At 38.0% G+C, this 18,829-nt stretch overlaps 1 protein-coding gene across 3 annotated transcripts in view; it reads right to left on the reverse strand.

The window, feature by feature from the left end:
- Window positions 1-236: 236 nt before the first annotated feature.
- The window catches only part of LOC110212830 (rab proteins geranylgeranyltransferase component A 1-like), a 142,261-nt gene continuing 123,668 nt past the window's right edge, over window positions 237-18,829 (reverse strand). For 2 of the 3 annotated variants that reach the window (XM_020992926.2, XM_020992928.2), the window contains 3 exons: window positions 16,836-16,906; window positions 16,033-16,144; window positions 237-14,131 (listed from right to left, as the gene is read on the reverse strand). In XM_020992926.2, the coding sequence (XP_020848585.1) occupies window positions 12,212-14,131 (1,920 nt within the window). In that variant the 5' untranslated portion in view covers window positions 16,033-16,144; window positions 16,836-16,906 and the 3' untranslated portion in view covers window positions 237-12,211. Of the gene's footprint in view, window positions 14,132-16,032; window positions 16,816-16,835; window positions 16,907-18,829 lie in introns of those variants that run through there. The other variant, XM_020992932.2, reaches the window with a different exon arrangement.

Genomic DNA, 18,829 nt, shown 5'->3' on the forward strand with positions numbered 1-18,829 from the left:
TAATAATAACATTATCCCAAATGGCCTCAAGTGCTACTTTTGCTTTGTAGAATCAGAAAAGGTAAGATTTTTTTTCCTCAATTTAGTCTTTTCCTTCAGTCAAAAAAAAAGGTGCTTGAAAAAACATTTTTGTGACATGTTGCAAAAGTAGACAATGTAGCTGGAAACTACCCAAAGTTGCCTCCAAACAAAAGCTTACTCAACAATAATAACAACTTCTTTAGGACTTCAAAAGATCACAAAATCATACACTTTATTGATAGAAAGGGTAGTAGAAGCCAGCTGGTGCAGCCTGTTCATTTTACTAATCACAGAATCAGAGATTTAGAACTAAACTTCACTTCAAGTGTCATTTAGCCCCAAAGACCTCATGTCATAGATGAGAAAACTAAGGCCCAGAGAAGTTAAAGCAACTGGTCAACCAAGTAGTTAAATGGCAGAGCTAGAATTCAAACCCAGGTCCTTTGAGTGCACCTCCAGGATCATTTCCACTATATCATTCTCCCTAGAATCTAGACTATTCAGCAGGTTCTCAAACTGAGGTCCATTAACTACAGCTGAAAAAATCAATAACTATATTTCAAGATAAGTTTCTTTTAGAATTCCATGAATTTTATCTTAATGCATTAAAAAATATTCTGAGACTGAGTCCATAGGTTTTGCCAAACTGCCAAAGGGCCTATGATATAAAGTTTAAGAACCCTTCATAGGTAGGTCATCTAGTCTATGTAACAGATGTTTCATTTTGTCAGTTTAAACCTTGAATATGCTCAGTCCTCAGAGATGAATTTTAAATGGAAGATAAATACTAAATCTATGACTTAATTTTTTTCATCACATTTTGTGCCTCCCATTTCCCTCTCCTTTCACCCTGATAAAGAAAAACCAACTCCCCATTACAAATATGTATAGTCAAGCAAAACAACCCACCCCCCAAAAAGTCTCAGTCTGCCCTCTGAATCTATCACCTCTGTCAGAAGGTGAGTAGCATGTTTCATCACAAGATCTCAGGAATTGTGGATGGTCACTGTGGTAATCATACTTTTCTTCTTTCCTTCCTTTTTTTAAATTATATTTTGTTTTTATCAGCCAAGATCCTCCTCTTTACTCTATCCCCACCTCCAATCAAGAACATAAGGGGACAAAAGTCTATTACATATATGTATAATCAATCAAAACAACTTTCCATATTGGCCATGTCCAAAACAATTTTTTTTCTCATTATTCACTCGGAGTCCTTCATCTCTCTATGAGAGCATGTTCATTTTCATGTGAAGTATGTAGCATGTTCAGCATCAGCTGGAATCCTGGCCTGTCATTTCACTGATAAGAGTTCAGCATGATAGCATTCCATCACAATATACTATAAATTGCTCATCCACTTACCAATTCATGGGCATTCCTCCCCAGATTCCAATCCTTCACCATCTCAAAAAAAGCAATAGATAATTATATATATATATCCTTAGAGTACATTTTGCTTAGAACTAATCCCTTTCTTAATCTAATGTTCCTTTAATTCTACATCTCCTCCTTCTCCCCTTTTCCTCCTATTTCACTGTTGAGTGAAATATATTTCTGTACCCAATTGCGTGTGGTGTGTGTGTGTGTGTGTGTGTGTAGTCTTTCATCTTCTGACCAGTTCAAATCAGAGTGACATTGAAGTGTCAGTCCCTCCCTTCTACCTCTCCTTGTTTGTAAAAATATCTACTTGTGCCATCCTCATTATGTCAGATAATTTCCTCTAAGCTTCTTCCTCCACTCTCATCCTCAGGTGTTTTCTCTTCCCCTTCTCTTTCTATTCTTTTCTTAACATCATCAAAATATACCAGAACCACTAGCAGGATTTTTCTAATTGGCTTCCTTCTATGAACCCTGATAATAAGGATTAGAAGGGACAAATGATTTATCATTTCTCCATATTTGAAAGTAAGCAGTTTATCCTTCTTCAGTCCTTTATCATTGTTCATTCATGTTCACCTTTTCATGCTTTTCTTCAATCCTATGTTTGCACTTCAAAATTTCTCCACAGATCTGGTCTTTTCATCAGGAATGCTTGGGAGTCCTCTATTTCATTAAAAATCCATTTTTGTCCTCTGTAGCATCATACTCAGTTTTGTTGGGTGAGTTATTCTTGGCTGTAAGCCTATATCCTTTGCCTTCTGGAATGTTGTCTGCTCCTTTATAGTGGTAGCTGCTAAATCACGTGTGGTCCTCTGGCTCCTCGGTATCTGAATTCTTTCTTCAGGTGGCTTACAACATTTTTCTTTGACTTGGACGTCCTGGATTTTGATTGTGTTTCTGGGAGTTTTCATTTTGAAGTTTTTTATAGGAGGTGACTGATGGATTCTTTCTGTTTCTATTTTGTCCTTTAGTTTTAAAAGATCTGGTCAATTTTCTTTTAGGATTCCTTGAACTAGGATGTCTAGGCTTTTTTTTTCGTCATGGTCCAGTGATTCATCTTTTTCTTATTGAGCTTTTCTAGATCAGTTGTTTTTATCATGAGACATTTTACATCTTTATTTCTGTTTAAGCCTTTTGGTTTGTCTTAATATTTCTTGTTGTCTCATGAAGTCATTGTGCTCTACTTGGTCCATTTGAATTTTAGAGAATTTGTTGTTTGGGCAAGTTTTTGTACGTCTTGTGCCAAGTTGTCAATTCCCTTTCCAATTCTTTTATAGCTCTCATTCCCAACCCCAATTTTTTTTCTCAAGCATTCTCATTCCATTTATAAAAAATATTTTTTAGTTCTTTTGAACTCTTCCAGGAATTCTTGTTGCATTTGTACCTACAATGTGTTTTTCTACAAGGCAATGCTTATAGATGTTTTGGAGTCACTCTCTCCTGCATTTATTTTTGAGCATCCCTTCTACTATAATAGCTCGTTATGGTGGGGTTCTTTTTTGTTTCCCTTTCTTCCTTGGACTTGATGTTAAGGCTGGGCTCTGCAGCACTTTTGGAAGGAAGGTCTGGGCTGCTGCTTTCCTGGGGTATTGAATAGTGTGTTATTCCAGGATCTTAGGGAAAGGCTGGGAACCTGTAAGCTTTCAGTGCTCCCAAAGTAGTCTGATCCAGGGAAAAGTATGATTGCTGCCTCCCTGGTCTGAGCTCTGCAATTTCCTGACCTGGGATTGGGTCTAAGCAAAAGTAAACTAGACTGATGCTGTACTGTGTCCCATCAATCAGCTGGGAAGCTCTGTTGGTTCAGAGCAGCAGAATTATGGGCTGTCTTTTGGCCTGCGATTCCTACCCTGGCTATTCCTCTGCAGGCTGAGATAAATGGTAGAAGTGAAACCCTGTTTTGGACCTGAGGTCTGAGCCAAATCACTGTTGCTACTGTAACTGCTAGCTTCTGAACTTGATTCTTTCTTCAAACATCATCCAGGGCCTCCCTACACAGAATTGTCCTGGGCAGGTCCTTTCCTCACTCTGTCTTGAATGTTCAACCAGGGATTGAGCAGTAAGTGACAAAGTTGCCAGTTGGCACTTGTCCCCTTCTCAGTGCCCTCGTGTGGGTCCAAGACTGCTTTTTGCCCTGTTGCACAACCTCTCTCTGGGTGGTGGAGTGTTTCAAGTGCAATCCCATCTCTCGTGTGAAGACTACCTCGTCTGTCTCTTTATGATAATCTGGGCTGAACAAAGTACTCACTGTGACGTCTTGCGGATTTCCCCATCAGGATTCAGTTTGGTGCATTTGCTAAACCTTTTAGGGGGAATTTGTTGAGAGAAACTCCATCACCTTGGCTATGCCACATTTAATTATTTTCTGAAGTTTTAGAAGAGTACACAGAAATGCAAGGTAGTGTTGGTCCTTCTATGTTAACTTTAGTAATACTTTAAAAAAAAACAAGTTGTATGTAATAGATTTTATGGTGTCATATATAAGCCTCTTTTTTTCCTGATCGTTGTTGTAAAAGAAATGCTCATTTTTGTAAAGTTCATGTGTAATTAAAAAAAAAAATAACCCATTTCATGGAAGAGAATGTGGAGATAGTTTATATTAAAGTTTGAAATTGCTACTGAAAAAAAACATATTTTAGAGAAACAATTTGAGATATTTGTTTGGGGATAGGTATATGTATTCTCAGAAAGCTTTTCTGAGAACAAAAATTATTCTTTGAGGGGGCAGCTAGGTGGCGCAGTGGATAGAGTTCTAGCCTTGGACTCAGAAAGACCTCAGTTCAAATCCAGCTTCAGACACTTGACACTTACTAGCTGTGTAACCCTTGGCAATTCACTTAACCCTAACTGCCTCACCAAAAAGCAAAAAAAAAAATTTTTTTTTCTTTAAATTCAATGATAATTTTTTAAGCATCTACTCTATGCAACATACTGTTCTAAGGAATGGGGATAAAAAGACAAAATTAAAGAGTCCCTGCCCTCTATGCATTTACTTTCTACAGGGAATAGAGATGGACACAACCTTCACTCAGACAAGTAAATACAAATTAATCTAAGGAATAATTAGGAAAGGCTTCTTTTGGTAAATGGCACCTGAGTTGAACCTTTAAAAATACGGCTACATTATTTCCATAACAATGACCTGGCAAACTAACAGAAGGTTTAGATAGGTACAAAACCATGAAGAAAGATTTTCTTCTATCACTTTGCTGCTAAATGCCTCATGACAAATCTTGAGGGCATCCCTTGGGGCCTTGGATAAGATGAAGCTTTGTCTAATTTAGTTATTTTCACATTTCTGCCTGAATGTGTATCCATGTCCATTCTCAGTCTGGCTTCTAAGTAGTAAAGAGACTTTTAAAGACAAGCCCATTATTAAGAATCGCTTCCTCCATTCTTAACTAAGAGAAAATTGAGGGTGAAGGGGATGATTCTTTTGAGCCTGAGGTGGGGCAGAAACTATGCTAGGAGGTAATAAAAGGGACACAGTGTTTGGCAATAGGGAGATGAGAAGCCTGCTGTACTGTGCTCTTACATCTAAAGTACTATTTTAAATTACACATTCACATTTTAGGCCGGACAATGGTACAATGGGAAGAGCACTGTCTTTGGAGACAGAGGATCAGGGTTCAAATCCCATCTATGCTACTTTATCTATGTAATCTTAGGTAGTTTATTTAAGCTTCCTGGGCCTCAGTTTCTTCATAGTTAAAATGCTTCCCCCATCCACTAAGCATCCCAAAAAAGAAGTAGAAGCGTTTGTACTTTGGGGCCCAGGACAAAGCCAGGTCCAGGCCCATGCAGACTAGCAGTTTTTGTCTGTGGTCTGTGGTGTTTAAACCACATGAATACATATACCCATCATTCCCTATCCCCCTCATACCCTCTTCTCTTCTTCCAGACCCCCCAGAGAGAAGCAGGAGTACATACACCCAAGGGGTCCTGGCTGAATTGAGCCCAAGGCCTTTCAGACCAGTCCCTTCCATTCCCCCTTCCCCAGAGGATCCAACTTAACCCTGTCCTGGATACCTGTGTAATACCTCGTGAATACTGTGGACTTCCCTATTCATGTACCTACCATTGAGGCTTCTGCTATTTTTTCCTTGATCCTGTGTAATTTGTGTGTGTGTACGTGTAAAATATTTATGATCCTGTAGGTTGTCTAAATGTATAGATGAACCATGCAGGTGACATGGGTAATGTGTGTGAACATAATATAAGTATGATGTGGGTTATCTCAACATATTTAAGATATGTAAGGGGTGTGTGTATGTGTGTGTTGTCTCCCATGGCTCCCATTCTCCTAAATCACTCAGCTAAGAATCTTGCTTCATATTTTACAGAAAAAAAAATGAGGCTATTTGCCATGACCTCTGTCTTCTCTCCTCTTCCTAATTTCACATCATTCATCACCCTTCTGCCAGTATTTCCTCATTCATCTCTGTCTCATATGAAGAGATGGCCTCACTCCTTACCAAAGCTAACCCCTATACAAGAGATCCTGTTGCATCCCATCTCTTTCAATAGACTTGCCCTTCTGTCATCCCTGGTTTAGCACTTATTTCTAATCTCTCCCTGTCCATTCCCTCCTTTCCCTGATGCCTACAAACATGTCCATGTCTCTCCCATTTCCAAAACATCCTCATTTGATCCTTCCATTGTCACTATCATCCCACATCTCTTCTGCTCCTTGAAAAGGTAATATTCAACAGGTGCTTCCACTTTCTCTCTTCTCACTCTCTTCTTAACCCCTTACCATCTTGTTTCTGCAGCTTTTGACACCACTGATCACTCTCTTTTCCTTGATTCTCTCTTCCCTCTAGGCTTCTAAGACATAACTCTGTTAGTTCTCCTCCTACCTATCCAGATCGTCCTCTCTAACCACAAGTGTCCCACAGGGCTCTGTCCTGGGCCCTTGTCTCTTTTCCCTCTGTACTAGTTTACTTGGTGATCTTATCAGCTCTCAAGGATTTAATTACCATCTCTATACTGACAGTTCTCAGATCTTCCTAGCTTGCCCTGATTTCTTTGCTGATATCCAATCTTGCATCTCCAACTGCCTTTCAGACACTTCAAACTAGATGTCCAGGAGACATCTTAAATTCAATATGTCCAGAACAGAAATTGCTGTCTTTCCCCCTACACCCTCCCTACTACCTACCTCTTACTGTAGAAGGTAACACAAACTAACCTCTTACTCCTTCAGGTTCACAAGAATCACCCTGGACTCAGAATTGTCTCTTCACCAGTCCTATCAAATCTGTTCTCAAGGCCTGTCAATTTCACCTTTGTAACATTTCTCTAATTTGCCCCCTTCTCTCTTTTGATTGTCGTAACTCTAGTATAGGCCCTTATCACCTCATACCTGGATTATTCATTACAAAAGTGTGTTGGTGGGTCTGCCTGCCTCACTCTAATGTATGTTCCATTCAGCTACCAAAATGATTTTCCTAAAGCATAGGTCTAACAATGGCACTCTCCTATTCAATAAATTCTCTTGTCTCCTCCAGGATCAGATACTAAATTCTGTTTGGTGTTCAAAGCCCATCATAAACTAGCTCCCTTCTACATTTCCAGTCTTCTTATACTTTACTCCCCTCCATGAACTCTTCAATCCAGGGACATTCCTATCTGTATAACACTTCATCTCTGAGCACCACATATTCTCTCTGGCTGTTCCTTTTACTTGGAACGCTCTCCCTTCTCATCTCTACCCACTGATTTCCCTGACTTCTTTTAAGTCCAACTAAAATTCTATCTTCTACTGGAATCCTCTCCCAAGCCCCTTTTAATTCTAATGACTTCCCTCTTTTAATTATCTCCTATTTACCCTGTATATAGCTTGTTCATGCATATTTGTTCATTATCTTCCTCTTTAGATTGTAAGCCCCTTCAAGGCAGGCACTGTCTTGCCTCTTTTTATATCCCCAGAGCTTAGCACTGTGCCTGGTACATAGAAGTGCTTAATACATATTTATTGACTGGCTAACAGATAGAGTCACTTGCAACTACAGGTGTCATGTTCATCTCTGGAATCTAGCCCACCTCTACTCCAACGTATAGAGTGATTTCTACATTAAGGGAAGGAGATATCATGAGTGGGTGCTTACTCCTTGCCTTTAAAATATCCAAGATGGAATACTGAAGTTAGATTTATACTTTTTGTCCCTTCTAATGTTGTTGGTCTAGGGAAACAAATCTTGTTCAGAACAAAATTCCTTGGTCTCCAGCCCTTTTCTCAAAAAGAAGTCTGAACAAGAAAGTTTGGTCCATTGAGAGTGATCTAGAGCTGAAAGTGACCTCAAAGGCCATACTGTCCAACCTCCTCCAGCCCCTCCTTTTATAGATAATGAAAATGAGGTCAGGGCAGTTGAGTGAATTGTCTAAGGTTACCTGGATAGTACTGTGAAGGAGGGATCTGAATCCAGATCCACTAACTCTAAATCTTGTAGCTTTCCCCTACCCTTACATTAACATTGCCAGCACCCTAGTTCAGCCCTTCCTGCCTCTCACCTGGGCTATTGTTCTGTCCTCCTAAATAATCTCTCTCTAGTTCTCCCTTCTCCCATCCTCCTGTACATCCAGCTGCAGAAATAATCTCCCCAATACACAGGTTTGATCATAGTATACCCTCACTCAAAAAAGTTTAGTCTAAAAGACCTTGGAAGTTACTAAGTTCAACTATTTCCTTTTACAGATAAAGTTCCAGAATTCAAACTTATGATTTTTGTCCACTGTATCAATTGACCAAATTAGGATATGTATTTTTATTTTTGGCTTCCTTTTAGGACACTACTTTGTAGCTATGATTACTTTTGCTTAATCTACTTTAAGACAACCCTATTACCATATTCTTCTTTCTCCTCCTTTCTTAATCCTGACCCCTTCCCATTTGGCAACCCTCTTTCTAATTTTGAAATTTTACCTCCCTTATTGATTCTTTTTTCTTTATTTTACTAAAGGAAATTAAGAGAGAAATAAATCTTTCTTTCTTGTTATCTCTTTGTCTCTATATTAAGTGGTTAAAAGCTTCCTTTCCCTCTCCCTTCTGCTTACTTTGTTTGATTTTTAAAAATTTTCCTAACCTTTTTTTCAAGCATGTCCTTACCTTGTTCTCTTCAGTAATTCTTTTTTTTTCCATCCTAAGTTTTTATTCTTTAATTCTCAGACTTTATACTTATCTATTCCTTTTTCAGTCACTTTTTGTTCCTCATGGAATTAAATATTCAAAAACTACCAAGTTGGAATTTCCTCTTATAAACAACTTCTATGTTATTGTCTAGTAGACCTTGGTCCCTCACTCTCTACCTCTGCTTTTTTTTTTCTTTTGTTGGAACCATCAATTCCTGACAGAATTAACAAGGATGGTATTTTGCTGTGTCCCAACTTGTTCTGTCCAATTTTACTCCCTGCTCTCCTCATGATCTTTTTCTTTCCCCTTTGCAATCTCCTCTCCGGGTCCATGCCCTCTTTCCCTATAAGAAGCTGATTGGCCCTAGGAGTCCTGATTTCATTTGGCTAAGGCTGGATGCTGTTCATGGAAAAGAGGAAAGTATTTCTCTGGGCACTAAATCACTGCACATAGCCAAATTGTAAGGTCTTCACAGAATATAGCTATTCCCCAATAGGAGAAGTCTTCAGTGGGAGCCCCACCCACCATTTCTTTACCAACATTCATTCCAATTTCCTTTTGCCCCCTCAGCAATTTTACTCTAGGCTTCTTGCTGAGAGATTATATGTGTTATTTTTCCTTTTCTTCTTTTCATAGATGTGATTAGGGTCACTTATCACATTCTCCTCTACCTTCCACCTCCCTTATCAACTTTCATACATCCTTTCATACTCAGAAAATATAATGATTCACTTATAGGAAGCTTCAGAATTTGGTGTTTATGGTATTTCAGGCTTGCTTCTACACTATATTTTTTCCTATTTCTTTAAATTTTCATCTCATATTTTTCCTTTAGGTATTTGTAGAAATTTTTAATGATTCCTCTAATGTTATTTCTTTTTTTTTAACTTCAGAGGTCTCTTTCTCTTTTTAATTTGCTTTTTTCTTCTTTTAATAGTCTTCAGAGATGGGATAAACTATTTCATTACTTATTTTCTCCTTACTAGTTGTATTCATTTGCTTTTCTTGCATTTCTATTGTCTGCAATATTTAAACATTAAATAATCTTCTCTTGTCTTTTGTGGGGGGTGTTTTGGGCAGTAATACTCCAAATTCTTGGTATGTCATTTTAAGTTGCATTTTCAGTTTCTTTGCTTTTCAGAATATATTATTCCATTACCTTTTACAGTTCCTGGTGGGTGGGGAATAGTCTTGTGTCATTCAAATTTTCTTTCCCCTTCCTGTATGTGACCTGTGGATTCTTTTGATTTGTGCTTTGTTTTTTGTATTAATAAATTTTGGACAGGTTTTTTTTGGGGGGGAATGGTATTCTCCAGCATCTTATGTTCAGGTTTCTTGACTTACTTTGCTCTTTTGAGAGGTTACCAAATACTTAAATTGTCTACATGCATTCTTTCCTTGAGGTTAATACATTTTAACTTGTATGGAGATTATATATTCTTTTAAATTATTGTTTTTTGCTTCTTTTGTATTTGTTTGTTCTACATTATATTTCTATTCATGATCTGTTATTGTCTCTGGCTTTGGGGGTGAGAACAGCCACCATGGATTCAAGATCTTCTATTTGATAATTAGTATTTCCATGTTCTCTTGGGAATCCACAGGGCTCTGTGTTTCATCAGGTGTTGGTCCAAATGCCTTAGTCTTCTAATATTGATTCACAGATATTTGTAATCTTCTAAAAGTCTTGTTAGCCATCTTCCTTTCTGACTTCAATGTCTTCTCTGTTGATTTATTTACTTGTGGTCTAGATTTTTTATTGGAGTTTTTTTCCTCCTGAGCTATTTGATGATGTTACTTCCCTACCCCTCCCCATACTTTTATCATTTATTTTCTAATTCTTTCTCTTTTTATTATAGGTTTACCCCCAAGGTTATATCTTACTCTCTCAGTCTCCTTCCAAGTTAGGGAATTCACTTTCACTGAACTTAGACCCTTCTCCAGGTAACTTTGTTGGGGACAGAACTGGCTCCAGCTGCATTCCAGTCCCCTTTCCTTCACGCCTGGTACATCCTTACATGCAGTCACTTGACCCAATTCTCTCCATTTTTAAAAATTCTCTGGCTGGACTGAATCATGCTATTATTTGAAGGTTTGGGGGAGGATAGATTGGGTGGTCTGGACAGAGTTTCTGACACTTCAGTGTTTGCTAAGCTAGGGGTTGTTCAAGCAAAACATAGCCCCACCTTCTTAGCTCTGAGTTCCTGGTGTTTGTTGTTTTTGTTTGTTTGTTTGTTTTGTTTTGTTTTGTTTTTGTTTTTCTACATACAAGTCTCCTAGTGAATACTGGATTAAGGGCAGGGGTGACATGTACTGGCAAGAGATTGAAGCAGCAGGAGAATTCCTGAGTAGTTTCAGAGCACAATCCATTGGGTTAGCTTGCAAGTCATAAGAGCACAGAGGCTGGTGGGACAGGGTACTGACTGATCACAATAGGGATTAGCATTCTCTATTGTTAATTCATAATACTGTCACATTGTTTAAATTCTTAGTTTCTTATCCTGTGCAGACAACACTTATTGCTCTAGTTCTGGCGAATAATTAACTTTTTTTTGTTTTGTTAGTCATTTTTTTTAAGTTAGTATAGACAGGCAAACATGTCTCATTTTACATAGCTGGACAACCCTTTATTAAAGTATTGTGCAGTTCCAGTTACAGAAATGCTCATGTATAGAAGCCATCAACACTTGAAAGGGAAAGGAGGGAATAAGCATTTATATCATGCTTACTGCATGCCAGGCACTGTGCTAAGTGCCTTTATAAATACCATCTCTTTGGATCCTCATAACAACCTGGTGAGACAGATGCTGCTATCCCCATTGTACAGTTGAGGAATCTGAGGCAAACAGAGGTTGAGTAACTTATCCAGGGCCTCATTCAAGTCTTCCCAAGCCCAGTGCTCTATCCACTGCATTACATCCACAAAGAAAATTATTCTTATCATAGAATGCTGTATTATTTACTTGAAGAGAATAAGATAACATTATTTTAATGATCTATTTTTCCATATAAGAAATTTCCCTGTGATTCTGTAAAAGTAATTTTGCAAATTATTTTTAAGAACCTAGTGAATGCTATTCCTGCCAAGTCCACCCCATTGTTTCTTTCAGTGCCCACGAGCACTGTCAAAACTTGTTCTTAAAGCTGTTCCTGCTTCTGATTCTAGTCACTGAGGTTTCCTACTGAAGAAAAAGATTCCAAGTGTGAAGATAACCATTTTGCTTAAACAATATACTGTTAGCTAGTAAGACAGTTCTTTTGTAAACTCAAGTATAAAAGTTTCTGGAAAACATCAACAACAAACATATTTTGGTGCTTCTAAAGACTCCAGAGGAAGTAAAAGTAGTGCCTGAACACTACATAACAGCTAACAATTCATCAGATCCCTTATCCTGATTAGTGCTGCTCCCAGAAGTAAAACTGCATCTGTTAATTCAAAAATCCCAACATCTTAAAACAGGCAGAATAAATGTGTTGTAGAAGAGTGGTTTTGACTTTGTGCCACAATGCCCTTCTTCAAGGCAGGAAAAACTCTTCTGGTTTCTTTGAATATGTTGTAATTTTGCAAATACAACTGACTTACTGCTGCTTTTGAGTCTTTTCCAAACTTTTCTTGCATTAAGACAATTTGAACACTGGGTACAGTTCTTGAATTAGGGCTCCCTACCTGGCTGCCATCTATTTTTCAGCGTGCTCTTCTGGGTTTCTTTGGCCTGTGACTTTGGCAGTGTCTGGCTTGGGTGCAAGAACCTCTGGTTGCACACCATCTCCATCGAACACAATATCTTCAGGATTTGGTGGAGGGGGGCAAAATTCTTCATTTGGCAACATGTTCTGGAAAAATGTTTTAGCCTGTTTAACAGCATGCTCATTTCCCAGAAAACGGTCCGGTCCAGAGCAGACATACATGTTTGAAGGCAAGTCATTATAGGAATCCCTATTGATGCCTGAAGAATCTCTCATGTTGAAATAGAGGGCCCACAGAAGACCTGGTTTTTCTTGTTCCTCATTTTCCAGCTCCACTTCAGCATATGGGGTGAATAATTTCTGCACAACCAATTCTAAATCATCTCTTGCTGTTTTTTTAAAGGACATACAAGTCAAATGGACAAGATATGTTCCTTTCATGCATGTCATGGTAGAAGAGCACAACTCAATGACCCGAACAGCAGCAGACCCTGGTTCCACTGGTGGCACTGTCAAAATGGAAATATGCTGATCAGAATCTGCATTCAGTACAGATCGATCTGTGATCAGCACTGCCCTTGATATCTGCCTATAGGTCACACTTGAACATATTTTCTCAGAAAGGTAACTATCTTCAACAATAAAATACTTAGCACTTATCCTCTGACCAAAGTGATCTATGATTGCCTTGCATTTTCCAGATTCTTTGTCTACTACAAGGCATTGTACTGCATGGTTAAGACAATAGGTGCCACCAAATACTGCACACATTCTGCAGAAACACTGGGGTATCTCTCCTTGGCCATACAAGGGGAACAAAAAGGGAGTGTTGCCATACCGCCCAAGACACTGAAGAAAGTTTCTTGTTTCTCTGAGGCCATCTAAGGTGCTGCTGGATGTCTCTGATGTCATTGCAATGGAATGAAGGACAAAGTGTCTCAGGCTGGGTGTCAATTTTTGAGTTTTTAAGTATTCTGAAAAGGTACTTTCCTCATAAGCTTTGTATTCATCAGGGTGCTGTTCATAATCCAAACAAAATGTCAGAAATTTCATCAGCATTCTCTTTTCTACCATAGTGAGTTTCTTGCTATTAAAAACATCTGTTCTGGAGCAAGGTACTTGAAGCACGCTCCCTTCTTGATATCCAAGAATCCTGGTGACATTTTTGAACTCTGCATATCGACTAACATTTGATTTGATCAGAAGGTCAATTAATAATCCTCGAGAATAAAGAAGCTTTGAGGTCAAATCAATATTAAATCTCCTGCCTCCTTTAACAATTTGGGAGTAAGTAATCCTATTCTTCTTGGGTGCATTAGCAACATCTTCTATGATAGGCACACGATCAGCTATGTCCTGTTCCAAAGCTGACTGGCTGCAACTAGTATAACCACTATGATTTCCTTTGTCCAGTGTCACATCCACTTCAAGTATTTCCAGTGCAGTCTCTGGCTCACTGGGTGGTGCTGGTAATTCAGATGTGTCAGAGCAAGATGTGTCCATCGAGTCCAGAGGGTCATTTGGGCCAGGAGACATCACAGACACAGGATTGTTCTGCACAGCACCAACTTCTTCAATGGGATTATCTGAATCCTGACTGACATAACTAATGACTTCTACATGTCGGATGGTCTGATCTTTCTTTCTAAACACAATGACTTCTTCTGTTTCCAGTATTAGCTCCTGCCATGCTGCCCACTCTTCCCCAACATCACTCTCTTCTTGATACTCTTTTATCCAGGACAATAATCCTGAAAAGTTGAAACCAGCCCAGTTTCCTCCATAATAACTTCTCGAGTCAACATGTAGAACACTCTGGCCACTTCTCGAGCAAGCAGCTGCAATGATGGACTCGGGCAAACCAGTCCCTATCACGATCACATCGAATTCTGAAGGGAGTTTATCTGCCATCTTGAGAGGGAAAGAGTCATGTCTTACCACTTGTTTTATAGTATTACCTACAAATACATCACAAAAAATTATGCTAACTAGCAAAAATAGTATGTAACTTAAAATATGCCAATAAGTGCACTTATACATTAACAGGGTAACATGGAATCATTAATTTGGACTATTAATTCATAAGGAAAAGTAAAAACGGCAGCAATAACAGCAGTAAAAGTGATGGTGGTGGCTGTATTAGTATTGTTGTTATTGTTGGTGGTGGTGTGTGTCAAGAACTCCTGGTTTGGAAACTCCTTCTGCTGATGAAGCCTGACAAGGTATCGCCTTAGAGAGCTTGTCTTAGAGAGCTGACTACAGCACTGAGAAGTTAAGTGACTTGCTCAGGGTCACACAACTATTACATGTCCAAGGTAGGGCTTCAACCTAGTTTTTCCTAACCTCATGCCTAGACCTTTAACTACTTTCATCACAACATAGTCAATACCATTATAGTAGTAATAAGTAATTGGAGCAGCAATAATGATAGTAGTAGTATAACAGAAATCAGGAAAGTAGATGGCATAGTGGATAGTGTTGGACTTAGAATGAAAAAGATTTGAGTTCAAATTCATCCTTAGACACCAGCAATACAACCCTGGGCAAATAATTTAACCTATCTTAGCCTCAGTTTCCTCATTTGTAAAAAAGAGGGATAATACTAGCCCTTACCTTCCAGGGCTGCTGTGAGAATCAAATGAGATAAAATTTGTAAAGCATTTTGTAAACCTTAGTGTGCTACATAAATGTCATTTAGGAGAATTTAAATACTGGATGGATTCAGTTTGCATTTGTACTAATCATGAAAAGGAAATTGCCAGAGAAATAAAATATTATGTTCTAAGAATTTTTAAAATCCTCTACAAATAATTCTATTTTACCAGGAACCCTATTGTACAGAATTTGAATATTATAGATTATCTTTGTTGATAAAAATTTTCTATGTGGTTACTTTTGTTGCCTTAGATTTTGGTACTGTAAGTGACATAGAACACATAAGCAATATGCATTCCCAGAGAACAAAGTGAACTACTTATGTAGCCAGAATGAAGATCATTCTGAGTGCTGCATTAATATCTCTGGTAATATTTTTAAGCTAAAGAAAGAACTCTAGCATGTTGAGTGAATCCTCAATGGTAAACATGCAGCAAAAAAAATATGGATAAAAGTCATGCAATGAGAAGATGTTGAAGGGTAATGAGCTGAACCAGGGAACACCACCATATATGAGATCAGACGTCTATGAGTATATATTAGAAAGCAGGTGAAAGTGTGTTATTTTCAAGTATTCTAAACTTAAGAACTAGTAAGAATTTTGAACTTACTCCTTTCATTTTGTATTCTGTATGAATAAGGTTATAATGTATTATGTAACTCAAAGATACTTTCAGACTAAGCCTGTATCTGCCTGTAGTATTTAGGGAAATCAACATTGCTAGCATCATTTTCAAATCTCTCACTTTTGATTGATGAAAGCAGTAGCTCTTGAAGTAGCATAACAAATTAAATCCTGTTGTGAATCATTAGAGAACTCATCACATACAGCCCAGGCAGCCTGGGGCCTTCTACCTCAGGGCAGAATGATACAGTCTACATTTTAAGGTAAAAGAATAAGACCACACTCTATAAAATCACACACTGTGAAAGCCTGTCTTTTGCAAAGCATTAGGTAAGTATGTACCTCTATCCTAGTAATAGAGCTTATAAATTATGAGCTTTTATGGTGTGGCATTTTAGAGTAGAATATTAGCAGTCATAACAACATGATGGATATGTTGTTATGGAACATGATGCCACAAGCAGAGACAATGTCATCTGTCATTATAGAAGATGATGGTAAAGCTGGCACTTTACATATTTGAAATAAATACCTTCCACTTTCAATACCAAAGGCTGAAATTTCCAGAAGTTCTTCAGTAAGTTATTCACTGTGATACTGTGGGTAAAAAAAAAAAAAAAAAAGAGATACTCCAACAATTGGATCTGGAGGAAGAAACAAGGAAACAAGTGAAACAAGGAAAAGAAAAAAGCAATTCGAGTTTGCATTGGGTGCTAATGGGATGTCAGTTTCAGTTAAGGGAGTGGAGGCATGCATATAAAACAAAAACAAAGCAAAAAATCGAAGTACAGTTCATCTCAGAGAATGCGTTATCCTATCTCTCATAAAAAGCATATGAAAACAGTGGCTAGATAGAAATTTTGTAAATTAATTCTCATTACGAATTTGCTCACTGTAAGAAATAAATAAAAATCCAGAAAGACCCAAAGCATTAGCTAATCATCTAGGAAACATAGTGAAGGGGGAAAAACAAGAAAATCACTTAACTAATTCAGACTAAAACTTGTCACTGTCTTCCCCCTCCACTCCAACTCATATAAGTATTAATGAAATAGTAAAACTTGGCTAAATGTAACTTCAAGTCTCAATCAACAATCAATAATCCTTTATTAAAGACTTATTATTGTGGAAGTATATTGAAAATCTCCTTTTAGTTCCTTTAGAAACAAGACGTTATTTTTCTGCCCAGTCCTTTGTTAAGGTGGGATAGTTTCCAACAAGAAGAAAAAGGAGCTTTCATTAGATAAACAGATTAAGGATGATAACCAGATAAGAACACTTTCCCCAAACTAAGAGCAATCTTTTCCCTCTGATTAGATTAGACGAAGTTCTTACCTTCTTCCCTTCAAAGGGGAGGTAGGAAGTTAGATTCCAGATATAGATCTGTGGGAGGAACCCACTGATTCCTAGAGGAGAGAGTATATGGGGGGAAGGATATAAAAATATTGTTGCTCAATTCTAGACTGTTAATCCAGGCTGTAATATAAGCTATCTTTTCCTTGTGCATAAAACTGGTTTTTCTTCTTTCTTTTTTTTTGCTAGGCAATTGGGGTTAAGTGACTTGCCCAGGGTCACACAGCTAGTAAGTATCAAGTGTCTGAGGCTGGATTTGAACTCAGGTTCTCCTGACTCCAGGGCCAGTGCTCTCTTCATTATGCCACCTAGCTGCCCCTGCATAAAACTGTTTTGGAGCAAAGTCAGAGGGCATGGAAGACTATGTTAAGTTGTACATTTACATCTCTAAACTGGATGTAGATTAATATTCTAAATTAAATAAGACTTTCTGGTAAACTGGTGCCTAAATGTAGAATACAGCATTTACATTAATACTTTTTTTCTTCTACTCTGTGTGGCAGGTATTAGTGTTCTACTTTCTCTCTGCCTCAAACACCTACAATTTTCTATTTCCACAACTTTATTCACATTGTCTCCTTTTCTCCTCCTAAAATTGTCCTCTGTCCTATAGCTCTGACTGCAGTAATTCCTACTCATGGAGCAACTTAAATATTATCTTCTCCATGGGAAGTCTCCACATCTTTGTATCTTCTAGTAAAGAAGGCAACATAATGTAGTGGAAATAACAGTGAATTTGGAGTCAAATGAGATAGACTTTTAATCTTGACTATAATATTTACTACCTGGGTGACTTAGGGGAAGTCACTTAACCTTTCTGGGTGGGGCTCAATGGACAGTAAGTTAGTTCCTTTAAAGCAATAAATAAGTTGTTAATTTCCTCAACATTAGCTAGCATACACATTTGCACATAGTAGATAATCAATACACATTTGTGCAATGATTTCGCCAGCACTAAGGTTTGCAAAATCTAACAATTTCTCTTAAGTACTATGCTTGAAGGGCAGAATGCTGACACTAAACTAGACCTAGGTGACTGGGTTGTGGATTCCTTGGCAAGGTTTTTTCTTGATAAGGATTACTGAGAGAGAACTTGATTCTTCTATAAAAATGTAACAAATACTGAAGAAGGTCTTTAACTAAGGAATAATTCCCCCAACAATTTGAAGAGGGAGAAAATGCTAACAAATGGGGCTATCAGGAAAGGGTCCCTATGGGAGTTAGCACATCATCTAAACCTCGAATGGACAGAAGATGGAGTTAGGTCACAGAGGCAGAAGTAGGAGTCAGGTCCACAAAACAGAGATAAACACTCTGCTTGCATCATGCAGTGACCCGCACATGGAGAAGATGAGGGAAAGAGCTTGCAGTGAAGTCTTTTGGGGCAAACAGGATAACCTCTCCAAACATGCAGTGGTTGTTTCTCCTGGGACCAAATCCTACTAAGTAGGAGGCAGTGACTGCTATCACAGGAGCATATGGTTTGACAGTGGATGAGCAGTAGGACATAGACCCAAAGGGAAGCTGCTGTGATATCAAAAGGGGTAGGTGACAAGGGAATAGGCAAAGAATAACATTGATCCCCCCTGACTCAAAGGACCTCTTCCCCCTATATCCCACTGTTTCCTTTGTAAATACTCATAGGATTAGAGATTTAGAGTCCTTAAGACCTAGCATAGCATCTGGCACAAAGAAGACCTTTAATTATTACTTGTTTATTGATTGGTTGATCATGAAAGACATAATGAAACTTGTCATTACAGAATATTAAAAGTTATACATAAACAAAATGTTGAATTAAAAAAAAAGAAACTGTTGGGTAGGAAAATTCTTTGCATCAAATCTCACTGATAAAATCTGAAATCTAAGCTATATAGGGAATTAACTCAAATTTATAAGGCCAAGAACTATTCACTTAAGTGATGCAAAAAAGTAGTTTTCAAAGAATTTCAGACTATAAATAACTAATGAAAACA

Source organism: Phascolarctos cinereus, unplaced genomic scaffold (assembly GCF_003287225.1).
Source record: "Phascolarctos cinereus isolate Bilbo 61053 unplaced genomic scaffold, phaCin_HiC Scaffold_726;HRSCAF=1367, whole genome shotgun sequence".
Classification (NCBI taxonomy): domain Eukaryota; kingdom Metazoa; phylum Chordata; class Mammalia; order Diprotodontia; family Phascolarctidae; genus Phascolarctos; species Phascolarctos cinereus.